At 61.6% G+C, this 13,868-nt stretch overlaps 1 protein-coding gene across 1 annotated transcript in view; it reads right to left on the bottom strand.

Moving 5' to 3' along the window:
• The window catches only part of AGRN (agrin), a 56,659-nt gene that overhangs the window by 15,402 nt on the left and 27,389 nt on the right, over window positions 1–13,868 (bottom strand). The window contains exons 4-5 of the mRNA XM_038160116.1: window positions 6,093–6,140; window positions 516–731 (exon numbers count right to left, since the gene is read on the bottom strand). Coding sequence (XP_038016044.1) covers window positions 516–731; window positions 6,093–6,140 — 264 coding nt within the window. The remainder of the gene's footprint in view (window positions 1–515; window positions 732–6,092; window positions 6,141–13,868) is intronic.

Genomic DNA, 13,868 nt, shown 5'->3' with positions numbered 1-13,868 from the left:
ACTTTGCTGACCCCCAAAGCAGAGCTGCTGGCTCCTCAGTGCCCTCTGCCACCAGCCCTGTCCCCACCTCCAGGACATCAGAGATGTCCCAGACTGGGCTGTTCATCATGGAGCTGACACGCCCCCCTTGACCATCATTTTCCCATCATTTTCCCATCATTTCTCCATCATTTTCCCATCATTTTTTTCCATCACTTTTCCCCCTGATCACAGTTTGCTGACCCCCAAAGCAGAGCTGGTGGTTCCTCAGTGTCCCTTCCCAGCATTTGGTGTCCCTGGCCCAGCCTGTGGCCACCACTTCTCCATCATTTTCCCATCATTTCTCCACCATTTTCCCACCATTTTCCCATCACTTCTCCATCATTTCCCCACCATTTCTCCTCCTTATCACACTCTGCTGTCCCCAGGGCAGTGCTGATGACCCCCTCAGTGCCCCCAGCCCTGTCCCCACCCCTCCAGCCGTGCCCCGAGGTGTCCCTGCCCGCCCTGGGGACACGCCAGCGTCCCTCACTCACCGCAGGGTCCCTTGCTGACCACCTTGATCCTCCTCTGCTGGTTGCACTGGGCCCTGTCCAGCTCGCACTCGTTGCTGTAGGTGGAGTGGTCGGAGCCGCACACCGGGGCCACCACGGGGGCACAGGGACCCTTCCTGCACACGCACGAGGCCTGGCCCGGCTCCGAGGGGCTGCGCTCGCACACGGCCCCGAAGCCACACAGCATCCCCCGGCACCCTGCGGGCACGGGGACACGCACATGGGCATGGGGACACACACATGAGGGACACCAAACCCACACAGCATCCCCCAGCAGCCTGCGGGCACGGGGACACGCACATGAGGGACACCAAACCCACACAGCATCCGCCGGCACCCTGCGGGCACGGGGACACGCACATGGGCACAGGGACACACATCTGGGGGACACCAAACCCACACAGCATCCCCTGGCACCCTGCGGGCACGGGGACACGCACATGAGGGTCACCAAACCCACACAGCATCCCCCAGCAGCCTGCGGGCACGGGGACACGCACATCGGGGACACCAAACCCACACAGCATCCCCCGGCAGCCTGCGGGCACGGGGACATCCCATGGGCATGGGGACACATGGCCCTGAAGCCACACAGCATCCCCCGGCACCCTGCGGGCACAGGGACACGCACATGGGCACGGGGACACACACATGGGGGACACCAAAGCCACACAGCATCCCCCTGGCACCCTGCGGGCACAGGGACATCCCAATGGCCACGGGGACATGCCAGGGGGCACAGAGACATCCAGGGGCACGGGGACATGCACACGGGGGAATCCCAAAGCCACACAGCATCCCCCAGCACCCTGCGGGCACAGGGACATGCCAGGGGGCACGGGGACACACACACAGGGGGGCCCCAACCTTTCCCTAAAATCCAATTTCCTCCTTCCATGGGACAGCTCCATCCATTCCTTGAGGTGTTCCCTGCCCCAGTGCCCCCCAGTGCCCCCTCCCAGGGCACCCCAGTGCCCCCCAGTGCCACCCCACACGTCACAACCAGAGCCTGCCCTACACGAAAGGGAGAAGAGGAATCCTAAAATCCAACTCCTCATCTGCACTTCAACTCCCAGGGATTGCCTTTGACTGCCGGGAGATTCTGCAGAGCCTGCACCAGATAAATCCCGGGAAATCAACAGGAAAAGGGTTCTCCTCCTCTACCACCCCAGCACCAGATAAATCCGGGAAATCAAAAGGAAAAGGGGGATAAATCCCATAAATCAACAGGAAAAGGGTTCTCCTCCTCCCATAAATCCCCAAAAGGAAAAGGGTTCTCCTCCTCTCCCCCAGCACCAGATAAATCCCATAAATCCCGGGAAATCAAAAGGAAAAGGGTTCTCCTCCTCTCCTGCCCCAGCACGAGATAAATCCCATAAATCCTAGGAAATCAAAAGGAAAAGGGTTCTCCTCCTGCCCCAAAAGGAAAAGTTCTCCTCCTCTCCCACCCCCAGATAAATCCCATAAATCCCGGGAAATCAAAAGGAAAAGGATTCTCCTCCTCTCCCACAGGTGACTAAAGGGGTTCATCATTTTCCTGAAGAGTCTGAGGCTCTCCTGCACCTCCCTGCGCTGCTCTTTCCCTCTCTTGGGTTTTTTTTTAAATGCAGATGAGGTGTAAAAATTCCAGGGGATGGGAATTGTGGGATTCATCCCGAGGGAAGGCGTGGGGAGTGGGAATGGAGCTGGGGCTGGCTTAGAGGGGAAGGGAAGAGGGAGGGAAAAGGGGGAAAAACCGGGGAGAAGGGAAAGGCTAAAAAAAGGAGAGGGAAAGAAGGGGGGGGGGGAAAAAAGGTGCAGGGGAAAAGAGGTAGGAAAAAAAGCAGGAAAAAGCAGGAAAAGGGGCAGGGAAAAGGTGGGGAAAAGGCAGGAAAAAAGGCAAGGGGAAAAAAGGTGGGGGGAAAAGTGGGAAAAAGGCTAGAAAGGCAGGAAAAAAACACATGGAAAAGGGGAAAAATGAGGATTTAAAAAGGGGGAAAAGAGGCTAAAAAAGGGGGAAAAAGGGAATCTGTGGAATAAACAGCGCCAGGCCCTCCCCACCCTCCCAGGAAAGGTTTCCTTCCCAAGATGCCACCTAACCCTCCTTTTGCAGTTTTTTTTTTCCCCAGGCCACCTCCTCGGTTCCTAATTAGCCCAGCTTCGTTAGCAGGGCCGCGCTGGCAGGTGGGGGCCCGGCAGGGGCTGCCAGGGCAGATGGCACCCGCCCCGCCTCGCCGTGCCCAGGGGCTGCGGGGACAGCTGGGCACGGGATGGGGCCAGCCTGGCAGGGGCAAGGGCCACCAGCCAGCCAGGAGTGGCCACCAGGCACTCGGGAACGGCCACCAGGCAGCCAGGAGTGGCCACCAGGCACTGAGAGTGGCTACCAGGCACCGAGAGTGGCCACCAGGCACTTGGAAACGGCCACCAGGCAGCCAGGAGTGGCCACCAGGCACTGAGAGTGGCCACCAGGCACTGAGAGTGGCCACCAGGCAGCCAGGAGTGGCCACCAGGCACTCGGGAACGGCCACCAGGCACTAAGAGTGGCTACCAGGCACCGAGAGTGGCCACCAGGCACTTGGGAACGGCCACCAGGCACTGAGAGTGGCCACCAGGCACTGATTTAATGGGCTCAAAAAAAGCTTTTATTGGCAAAAAAAAACTCTTGTGCCCAAAAGGGGCAGTGGAAACAGCGGGGCTGGGCAGTAATTAATGCAGGGTGAGTAATAATTCGGGCTGGGCATTAATAATTCGGGCTGGGCATTAATTAATTCCACCCGAGCGAGGTGCCCGTTGCCATGGGGAGCGGCTGGGCTGGCAGCTCCTGTGCCCCAGCCCTGCCCCGCCCCATCAACATTCAAATACTCAGCCCTGCTCATCAATATTCAAATATTCAGCCCTGCTCATCAATATTCAAATACTCAGCCCTGCTCATCAATATTCAAATATTCAGGCCCACCATATCAACATTCAAATCTTCAGCCCTGCTCATCAATATTCAAATACTCAGCCCTGCTCATCAATATTCAAATATTCAGGCCCACCCTCTCAATATTCAAATATTCAGCCCACCCTATCAATATTCAAATATTCATGCCCACCCTATCAATATTCAAATATTCAGCCCTGCTCATCAATATTCAAATATTCAGCCCTGCTCATCAATATTCGAATATTCATCGCCTCACCCGGGGCGGGGAGCGCGGAGCAGCTCCAAGCGCTGCCAGCACCTCCTGACCCCCCTCTGCTGCCTCTGGGACAGGGAGCTCCCTGCACCCCAAACCCGGCCTCTGGCTTTGTTAGGCTGGACAGTGACCCTGCCCAGCTTTGCAGCCCTTCCTGCACCCCAAACCCGGGCTCTGGCTTTGTTAGGCTGGACAGTGACCCTGCCCAGCTTTGCAGCCCTTCCTGCACCCCAAACCTGGGCTCTGGCTTTGTTAGGCTGGACAGTGACCCTGCCCAGCTTTGCAGCCCTTCCTGCACCCCAAACCCGGGCTCTGGCTTTGTTAGGCTGGACAGTGACCCTGCCCAGCTCTGCAGCCCTTCCTGCACCCCAAACCCGGGCTCTGGCTTTGTTAGGCTGGACAGTGACCCTGCCCAGCTTTGCAGCCCTTCCTGCACCCCAAACCCGGGCTCTGGCTTTGTTAGGCTGGACAGTGACCCTGCCCAGCTTTGCAGCCCTTCCTGCACCCCAAACCTGGGCTCTGGCTTTGTTAGGCTGGACAGTGACCCTGCCCAGCTTTGCAGCCCTTCCTGCACCCCAAACCCGAGCTCTGGCTTTGTTAGGCCAGACCAGGACCCTGCCCAGCTTTGCAGCCCTTCCTGCACCCCAAACCCGAGCCCTGGCATTGTTAGCCCAGACTGTGACCCTGCCCAGCTTTGCAGCCCTTCCTGCACCCCAAACCAAGCCCTGGCTTTGTTAGGCCAGACCAGGACCCTGCCCAGCTTTGCAGCCCTTCCTGCACCCCAAACCCGAGCCCTGGCTTTGTTAGGCCAGACCAGGACCCTGCCCAGCTTTGGGAGGGGAAGGGACCCCCCAAACCCCCAGGTTCATCCCACCCTTTATCCCCCGCCAGCTCCTGAGCAAACCTCATCCAAATCCCAGAATTTTCCCAGCTCAAACCCCGTCCCGATCCTCATCCCACACCCAGCAAAACCCATCCCCTGGCCCCCAAGAACACCTCCCACACCCCAGAGCAGGAATTGTGCCCCAGGAGCCTCGGCAGCCTCCCGGAGCGGGCCCTTTTCCCTCTCCCGTGGGAGCAGCGGGGATCTTTTGGAAGCCTGGCGTCTGCCTGGGCTGGGCTCTCCATCTCCTGCAGCCCAAGGAGTTCCACCCACCTGGGGGTTTATTTTTTTCGCTCGAGATGCCCCTCCCCGGGCCAATTATAGATTAATCACATTTCATCTGGCGTCCTTTTCTCCCCCACCCCTCAGCAGGGGAGGCAAAAATGAGGAGGAGAAAAAGAAAAATAAAAAATAAAAAGCAACAAGCAGGTTGTTAATTGGCTGCTGGTTTCTGTTTGCTGGGCTCTTATCTGCGCACGTGAAGCCGGGGGAAGAGCCTGCCAGCCAAGGCAGGGGTTTTAAGCCTGGTTTTAAAAGGGAACAAAGCTCCTGTGATGGTTTTATCTCAGCCTGGGCTTGCCTGCCCTGCACCCAGCAGCTCCTGAAGCTGATAAGAACCTCACAAAGGGAAAAAAACAACAAAAAAAATCCCAAAGTTCTCTGTGAAACCAGAGGAAAGGTGGGAGAGGCGAGGATAGAAATGCAAGTCTGCAGGAAATTCAGCTTTTCCAGCCCTTCCCTGCTTCCAGCTAGGAAAATCCCTGGGAAAAGGGAGGAATGAGGGGCAGTGCCCTCCTTCCTCACCCAAATCCCGCATCCCAGGAAAATCCCTGGAAAAAGGAGCTCTGAGAGGCACTGCCCTCCCTCCTCACCCAAATCCTGCATCCCAGGAAAATCCCTGGAAAAAGGGAGCCCTGAGGGGCACTGCCCTCCTTCCTCACCCAAATCCTGCATCCCTGGAAAAGGGAGCCCTGAGGGGCACTGCCCTCCCTCCCACCCAAATCCTGCATCCCTGGAAAATCCCTGGAAAAAGGGAGCACAGAGAGGCACTGCCCTCCTTCCTCACCCAAATCCTGCATCCCAGGAAAATCCCTGGAAAAGGGAGCCCTGAGGGGCACTGCCCTCCTTCCTCACCCAAATCCTGCATCCCAGGAAAATCCCAGGAAAATCCCTGGAAAATGGGAGCCCTGGGAGGCACTGCCCTCCCTCCCACCCAAATCCTGCATCCCAGGAAAATCCCTGGAAAAAGGGAGCCCTGAGGGGCACTGCCCTCCCTCCCACCCAAATCCTGCATCCCAGGAAAATCCCTGGAAAAGGGAGCCCTGGGAGGCACTGCCCTCCCTCCCACCCAAATCCTGCACCCCCAGCGCTGCCAGGGCTCAGGGAGCAGCCGGGCTGGAAGGGACCCGAGCTCCCCGTGGATCAGCGGGGTCAGGAGCTGTTTCCCTGAGGGAGAGGCCAGCCCGGGAGGGGCTCCTGCTGTCCCCAGGGGCGCGGGGGACGCTCTGCACTCACCATCCCGCGGCGGCGGCGGCGTCTGCGTGAAGTAGCTGTTGGGTTTGTCTGCAAGGAAACAAAAACCACGGAGCTGTCACGGGTTCCTCGGGCACAACCCTGCTCCCAGCCCTCCCTGGGATGCTATTCCATCTCTCCTCGAGCAGGTTTGGCTCCCAGGAGGAGGCAGGATCACCCAAACCCAGTTTGGGATAGCCCCAGGGACCAGTGGAGCTGTCATGGAGCTGTCACGGGTTCCTCGGGCACAACCCTGCTCCCAGCCCTCCCTGGGATGCTGCTCCATCCCTCCTCGAGCAGGTTTGGCTCCCAGGAGGCCCCAGCATGACCCGAATCCATTTTGGGATAGCCCCAGGGACCAGTGGAGCTGTCACGGGTTCCTCAGGCACAAGCCTGCCCCAGCCCTCCCTGGGATGCTATTCCATCCCTCCTCGAGCAGGTTTGGCTCCCAGGAGCTCCTGGAAGCAGGAGGGAGATGCAGAAAAAAGAGGCAGCATCACCCAAACCCAGTTTGGGATAGCCCCAGGGACCAGTGGAGCTGTCATGGAGCTGTCATGGGTTCCTCGGGCACAACTCTGCCCCCAGCCCTCTTTGGGATGCTGTTTCACCCCTCCTCGAGCAGGTTTGGCTCCCAGGAGGTCCCAGGATCTCCCGAAGGCAGCCTGGCTGGGCCCCAGGGACCGGTCTGGCGCGGGATCTGGGAGCGGCCCCCGGTGCCTGGCAGGGCTGGATCTGCCCCAGCCTGTCCTGCCCCATCTCCCGCGGGCTGCGGGGCCGATCCCGCCGTGGATCACCCCACACACACCTGGCCACGGAGCCAGCAGCTCATCCCAGAGCAGGAATGCTGCAGCCCCCAAAAACTGGGAGAGAGGGGCAGCAGAACTGCAAGCTGCCGTGGGTGTCACCAGCGGTCCCCAGGGCAGGGTCACCTGCCACCCCTCTGTTTGGGGACCCTGATTGAGCAGCGGGGAGTTGAGCTGAGCTCCCTCAGGCTCCAAACGCCCTCCCAGGCTGCAGGGGAACACCCAAAAACTGGGATTTGGGATGGGGCCAGGGCTGTGGCAGAGAGAATCCCACCCCCGGCACGCTCCGGGCCCCAGGCCTGGCTCCCTGGAGACATCCGTGGGTTCATCCCCGAGCACAGATCCCCCAAAGCTGGGCTGCAGGATCTGCCTGCCCTCCAGGGCTCTTCCCACAGCCAGGCCTGAGCATGGGATGTTCCTCAGGAAGGGGAGCAGGAGCCCGGCAGAAACACCTGGATCCACAGCCAAGGGTGGGATCAGCTCCACAGCCAGGCCTCGGGGCAATCCTCAATCCCCCCGTCAGCAGCAGCCCTCCCAAATCCTCACATCCCCCCAGTGACCACCCGCACCTGCCCTTCCCAAATCCTCACATCCCTCAATCATCTGCACCAGCCCATCCCAAATCCTCACATGTCCTGGATCATCTCCTGCCCTTCCCAAATCCTCACATTCCCTGGGTCATCACATGCACCAGCCCTTCCCAAATCTTCACATCCCCCTGATCATCACCTGCCCTTCCCAAATCCTCACATCCCCCTGATCATCTCCTGCCCTTCCCAAATCCTCACATCTCCTGGATCACAACCCCCAGCAGCGCTTCCAAATCCTCACATCTCACAGTCATCTCCAGCCCTTCCCAAATCCTCACATCCTCCAGATCCTCACCAGCCCTTCCCAAATCCCCCATCCCTGGATCCCCACCCGGGTTTGGGATGGAGCCTGCCAGCAGCAGCAGCAGCAGCAGCAGGTGGGAGCTGTGGGAGCTGTCCTGGCCCACGCAGAGCCGCCCTCACAGCTCTGCTCCCTCCTCCCTGCCAGGGAAAAGTGGGGCAGGGAGCTGCCAGTCCCAGGATTGTCCCCAAGGCAGGATTGTCCCCAAGGCAGCCAGGAGCTCCAGGCTGGTGGGGCAGGGAGCTGCCAGTCCCAGCATTGTCCCCAAGGCAGCCAGGAGCTCCAGGCTGGTGGGGCAGGGAGCTGCCAGTCCCAGGATTGTCCCCAAGGCAGCCAGGAGCTCCTGGAGCAGGGAGCTGCCGGTCCCAGGATTGTCCCCAAGGCAGCCAGGAGCTCCGGGAGGAGCCGAGCATGGGGCAGGGAGCTGCCAGTCCTGGCATTGTCCCCAAGGCAGCCAGGAGCTCCGAGCTGCTGGGGCAGGGAGCTGCCAGTCCCAGGATTGTCCCCAAGGCAGCCAGGAGCTCCAGGCTGGTGGGGCAGGGAGCTGCCAGTCCTGGCATTGTCCCCAAGGCAGCCAGGAGCTCCTGGAGCAGGGAGCTGCCGGTCCCAGGATTGTCCCCAAGGCAGCCAGGAGCTCCGGGAGGAGCCGAGCATGGGGCAGGGAGCTGCCAGTCCTGGCATTGTCCCCAAGGCAGCCAGGAGCTCCTGGGGCAGGGAGCTGCCAGTCCCGGGATTGTCCCCAAGGCAGCCAGGAGCTCCGGGAGGAGCCGAGCATGGGGCAGGGAGCTGCCAGTCCGGGGACTGTCCCCAAGGCAGCCAGGAGCTCTGGGAGGAGCCGAGCTGGTGGCCCGGGGAGCCCCCGGTGGCCATCCTGCCCGCTCAGGGCCACCTACAGTTATTGAGGAAGAGCAGCACGGCGAATCCCAGCGTGGAGGTGGCCAGCAGGATGAGGCAGATGTTGCAGGGGATCATGAAGTAGCGCACCACCAGGGACACCTTGTGCTGGTACAGCCGGTCCCGCTCCAGGGCTCCCGGCGCCATGGGGTACTGGCACGCTGTCATGCTGGGCTGTCACGCCCCGAGAGTCACCGCGAGGCTCGCGTGGATCCCTCTCCTCTGTCCCCGGGTGTTTTTGGCAGCCTAAGTTTTCCCAGAGGTTCCCATCTCGGCTGGCAGCAGCACGGGGGCACCTTCAGGACTCCGTGCCCTGCGATGCCATGGCAGAGGCGTGGCCTTGGGGACAGCCTGGGGACAGCTCCAGCCCGCTCTGGAGGCACGGGGACACTCAGCCAGCCCCCGAGGTGTCAATCCACGGCTGCCCACAGAAAGCAAACCAAAATGCCCAGAAAGCAAACCAAAATCCCAGCGCCGAGGGCTCCGAATCCGCGGCTGAGCCCACCAGGACAAGGACACGCCGGGGTGGGAATGGTGGGAATGTCACAGCAGGAGCAGCGCTGGGACAGGGACAGGAGCACAGGAGCACTGCCAGGCTCAGGAATATCGCTGGCCTCTGGGATGTACTCTGGGATATCTTCTGGGATCCTCCAGGATCACCTCTCAGATCTTCCGGAATATCCTCTGGAATCCTCTGGGATCACCTCTCAGATCCTCCAGGATAACTGCTGGAATCCTCTGGGATAACCTCTCAGATCCCCCGGAATATCCCCTCGGATCCACGCCGGCCCCGCTCCGGGCACACGGAGCTCCCTCCGCTGTCCAGCGGCTCCTCCAGGACACGTCCGGCAGCCTCTGACCCTCGGCAGGTCCTCGCAGCCAGGAGCAGCCAAAATTCCAGCAGCGGCCAAATTTCCAGGAGCAGCCAAAATTCCAGGAGCAGCCAAAATTCCAGCAGCCAAGATTCCAGGAGAAGCCCAAAATCCCGGGAGCAGCCCAAGGATTCCAGGGAGAAACCCAAAATTCCAGGAGCAGCCAAGATTCCGGGAGCAGCCCAACGATTCCGGGAGAAGCCCAAAATTCCAGGAGCAGCCCAAGGATTCCGGGAGCAGCCGAGACTCCGGGATCAGCCCGAGGGTTCCGGGAGAAACCCAAAATTCCAGGAACCAGCCCAAAACCCCGGGAGCAGCCCAAGGACTCCGGGAGCAGCCCGAGCATTCACGGATGCGGCTCGGCCCGAGGCAGACGCTCCCTGCCGCCCTGCGAGGCTCCTCTCAGCTCCATCCCCGCTGCCTCCCCGGGCGAGCCCGGCTCTCCGGCGCCTTGCCACGGCTCGGGCCAGCGGGCAGGGGCCCGGCTCGGCCCGGCGGGGGCCAGCTGCCCGCCTCACGCCGCTCGGACATGCCGCTCCCTCCCGGCCGCAGCGCGGCTCCGCGCGGAGCCCGGCATGGAGCGCAGGGAGGGATGGAGGGTGGGAGGATGGATGGGAGGGAGGGATGGATGGATGGAAGGGTGGGAGGGAGGTGGATCCCTAATCCCGGCGGTCTCCGTGCGCCCCCCGAGCGGGGAAGGGGCCGCGCAGCATCAGACAAGGGAGCGGCAGCGCGGAGCGAGCGCGGAGCTGCCCCCTCCCTCCCCGCAGCCCTCTCTCCCTCTCTCCCTCCCTCTCTCCCTCCCTCTCTCCCTCCCTCCGCCCGCCCCTCGGCCCGACCCCGGCGCGGGGGGGCACGGCGAGCCCCTCTCCGAGCGCTCGGCGGCCAACAAAGGGGAGCGGGGGCGCAGGGGCGCGGCGCAGACAAAGAGCGGGGGCGGCGGGGGTCGCGCAGGAGCCGCTCCCACCCCGACAAGGCGTGGGCAGCGCAGGGAAGGGTGGGGGGGACCCTCCCAGGACCCCCCGGGATGATCAGGGAAGGGTGGGGGGACCCTCCGGGATGAGCAGGGAGGGGTGGGGGACCCCCCGGGATGAGCAGGGAGGGGTCGGGAGACCCCCAGGGATGAGCAGGGAGGGGTGGGGGATCCCCAGGACCCTCCGGGATGAGCAGGGAGGAGTGGGGGACCCCCCACGACCCCTCAGGATGATCAGAGACGGGTGGGGGGACCCCCCAGGATGAGCAGGGAGGGGTGGGGGACCCCCCACGACCCCTCAGGATGATCAGGGAGGGGTGGGGGGACCCCCAGGACCCCCCGGGATGAGCAGGGAGGGGTGGGGGGACCCCCGGGATGAGCAGGGAGGGGTGCGAGGGGGTGGAAGGGCTCGGAGGGTGCGAGGGGTGGGGGCTCAGCCCCTCCGCCTGCTGAGGAAGGCTCGCACCTCTCCCGGCATCGCCCCCCGGGGACGGCAGAGCAGCGGGAAAAACGCCGGTGATTGTTTTTTTCAGGATGTGATCGGCACGGAACGGGCACAGGCTCCCCGAAAGCAGCCGGGGAAAAGGAGCAGGGATTGAGCTGCTCCGTCCCCGCGGGCTCCTGGCTTTTCCTGCTTGCCCGCAGGGACGGGGAAGGTGCCACCAGCAGAGCTGGGTGCAAGCCAGAGGGAGGCGAAGGTCCAACAATGCGCTGAGAGCGCTGCCACAGCCCCGGGCGGGCAGCGCTGTGCCCCAAAGACAAACCCAGGAGCTCAGCCCGCTCTCCCCTCGGGTGGAGGCTCTGCCGGGATGGCGAAACACCAACACCTCCCCTGCCACCGGAACGGCGCCTTCAGGGCACCAGGACACGCTGGGCTGCTCCTCAGCCAGCGCAGCCGAGCTCTTCCTCAGCAGGGAGGAACCGGGCAGCTCTGGAGGCTGCAAGAAACCCCTCGAGAGGAAGGGCCGGGGGTCACAGAGAAGCTGGGCTGAGCCCGCGGCTGGGTTATCCCCCAAACGGGGCAGGAGGGCGCCGCAGAGGGGCTGGAGCACCAGCAGGGATCCCCCGAGCCCTGGCAGGACAGATGGACACCGCGGGGGTGTGGGGAGCGGGAAGCTCCGGGCAGAGCAGCTGCTCCCAGCCCCTCCGCCTTCCCCGAGCTCAGCACGGCAGGGAGGGAAGCTGAGCTTCCCCTGCAGCCTCCAGCAGCTTCCCCTCTCCCTCTGGGGTGTCTGGGGCTTGTGGCTCCATCGAGGCAGCTCTGGGGGCTGCTCGGAATTCCCGCTTCCCGCTGGATTCCTGCTTCCCGCTCCCCCAAAAAGCAGCAGCTTGGGAGAAGAAGCTTTGCCAGGGGCAGGTTCCGCTCCCAGCCCTCCCAGGAATCCTCCCCTCACCTTGGCAATCCACCTGCAGCCCGAGGGACGCGGAGATTAAAGAATCCTCCCACCCTGCCCTCCCACGGGGACACGTGGGGGACACTGGGTGGTCCCTCAGCAGGGCACTCCAGGAGCCCAGAGCTCCCTGTGGGACGGGCACAGCTTGCCCCCCAGGCACCCCACAGAGCCCCCCTGCGCCTCTCCGGGGGCTGGGAGCGCTGAGGCGCAATTCCAGGAAGAAAAACAAAGAAAAGAGGGGGAAAAGCCCAAATCACATCCAGGAGATCGCTCCTCTTGAAACCTGCCTCGCTCCCTGCGTCCTTCTGCTGCTCCCGAATCCTTCCAGTGCCTTCTCCTGCCTCCTTCCCATTCCAGTTCCTCCATCATTCCCATCCCAGCTCCCCAATCCTTCCAGTGCCTTCTCCTCCATTCTTCTCCTGTTCCTGCATCTTCCTCCTGTTTCTGCATCCTTCCATCCCAGTCTCTCCATCCTTCCACCCCAGCCTCTCCATCCTTCCCATCCCAGCTCCACCATCCTTCCACCCCAGTCTCTCCATCCCTCCATCCCAGTCTCTCCATCCTTCCATCCCAGCCCCTCCATCCCTCCACCCCAGCTCCTCCACCCATCCCAGTCTCTCCATCCTTCCATCCCAGTCTCTCCATCCCTCCATCCCAGCCTCTCCATCCCAGTCTCTCCATCCCTCCATCCCAGCTCCTCCATCCTCCCATCCCAGCTCCTCCATCCTTCCATCCCAGCCTCTCCATCCCAGTCTCTCCACCCTCCCACCCCAGCTCCTGCACCCTCCCCGTGACACAGGTGCCAGCTCCTGCCCGCTGCCCCCGCCGGGGCCCTGCCCTGCTGCCACCCCTGCTGCCACCGCTCGGTGACCATCCCTGTCCCCTCCTGTGCCCCGGGCAGGGTTCAGAGCCAGCCCAGGATAGGGCCCAGGCTCGGCTGGGAACAATCCCCAGAGGGAAGCCAGGCTGGATCCTCCCCAGCTGTTTTCACATGCAAATCAGCCCCGTCCCTTTCTGTCCCCTCCGGGGCCACTTTTAGGGGCAGCCTTTGTGTCCCCAGCTCCAGCAGGGACAGGCTGGCTCCTCATCCTCTTGGGAAACCCAAACACCGTCCCCTTGTGGGGTTTGGGGTGGCACCTGCCACTCAGGATCCCTTTGCCCTGTGGGGTTTGGGGTGGCACCCGTCACTCTCAGGATCCCTTTGCCCTGTGGGATTTGGGATGGCACCTGCCACTCAGGATCCCTTTGCCCTGTGGGATTTGGGATGGCACTCAGGATCCCTTTGCCCTGTGGGATTTGGGGTGGCACTCAGGATCCCTTTGCCCTGTGGGGTTTGGGGTGACACTGGCACTCAGGACCCCTTTGCCCTGTGGGGTTTGGGGTGGCACTCAGGATCCCTTTGCCCTGCCGTGACCCCACACAGTGTGGGGTGGCATTTGGTCCATCAGTGTCCCTGTCCCCAGAGCCCTCCAGCTGCCACCTCTCGGGTGACAGTGACAGCAGGGACACCCCATGTGCCACCTGCTCCTCGGCCAGCCAGGGACATCCAGCTTTTGCCTGGACACTTTGGGATGTGTCCTTGGGGAACGAAGGGCCAGGCAGGAGAACCCAGAGATGGCCAAGGAAAAAAAGGCCGGAAAAGTTAAAAATAAAAAGAGGAAAAAGGCAAAAAAAAGAAAAAAAAAAAAAGAAAAAAAAGCCAAAACGGCCATAAAAACCAAAATAGCCACAGAAGCAAAAAGAGGCCATAAAAGCAAAAAAAAAGGACATAAAAGAAAAAAAAAAACCAAAAAACAAAAAAAGACCAAAAAATAAAAAAGGACATAAAAACAAAAAGAAAAAAACCAAACGAACAAAAAAAAGGACATAAAAACAAAAAAGTAAAAAACCTGACAAACAAAAAAAGGCCGTAAGAACAAAAAGAAAAGGCCACAAAAGGCACCTTTGGGGGC

The sequence above is a fragment of the Motacilla alba genome, chromosome 21 (genome assembly GCF_015832195.1).
Source record: "Motacilla alba alba isolate MOTALB_02 chromosome 21, Motacilla_alba_V1.0_pri, whole genome shotgun sequence".
Taxonomy (NCBI): domain Eukaryota; kingdom Metazoa; phylum Chordata; class Aves; order Passeriformes; family Motacillidae; genus Motacilla; species Motacilla alba.
This window is presented reverse-complemented; position numbering and strand designations above follow the sequence as displayed.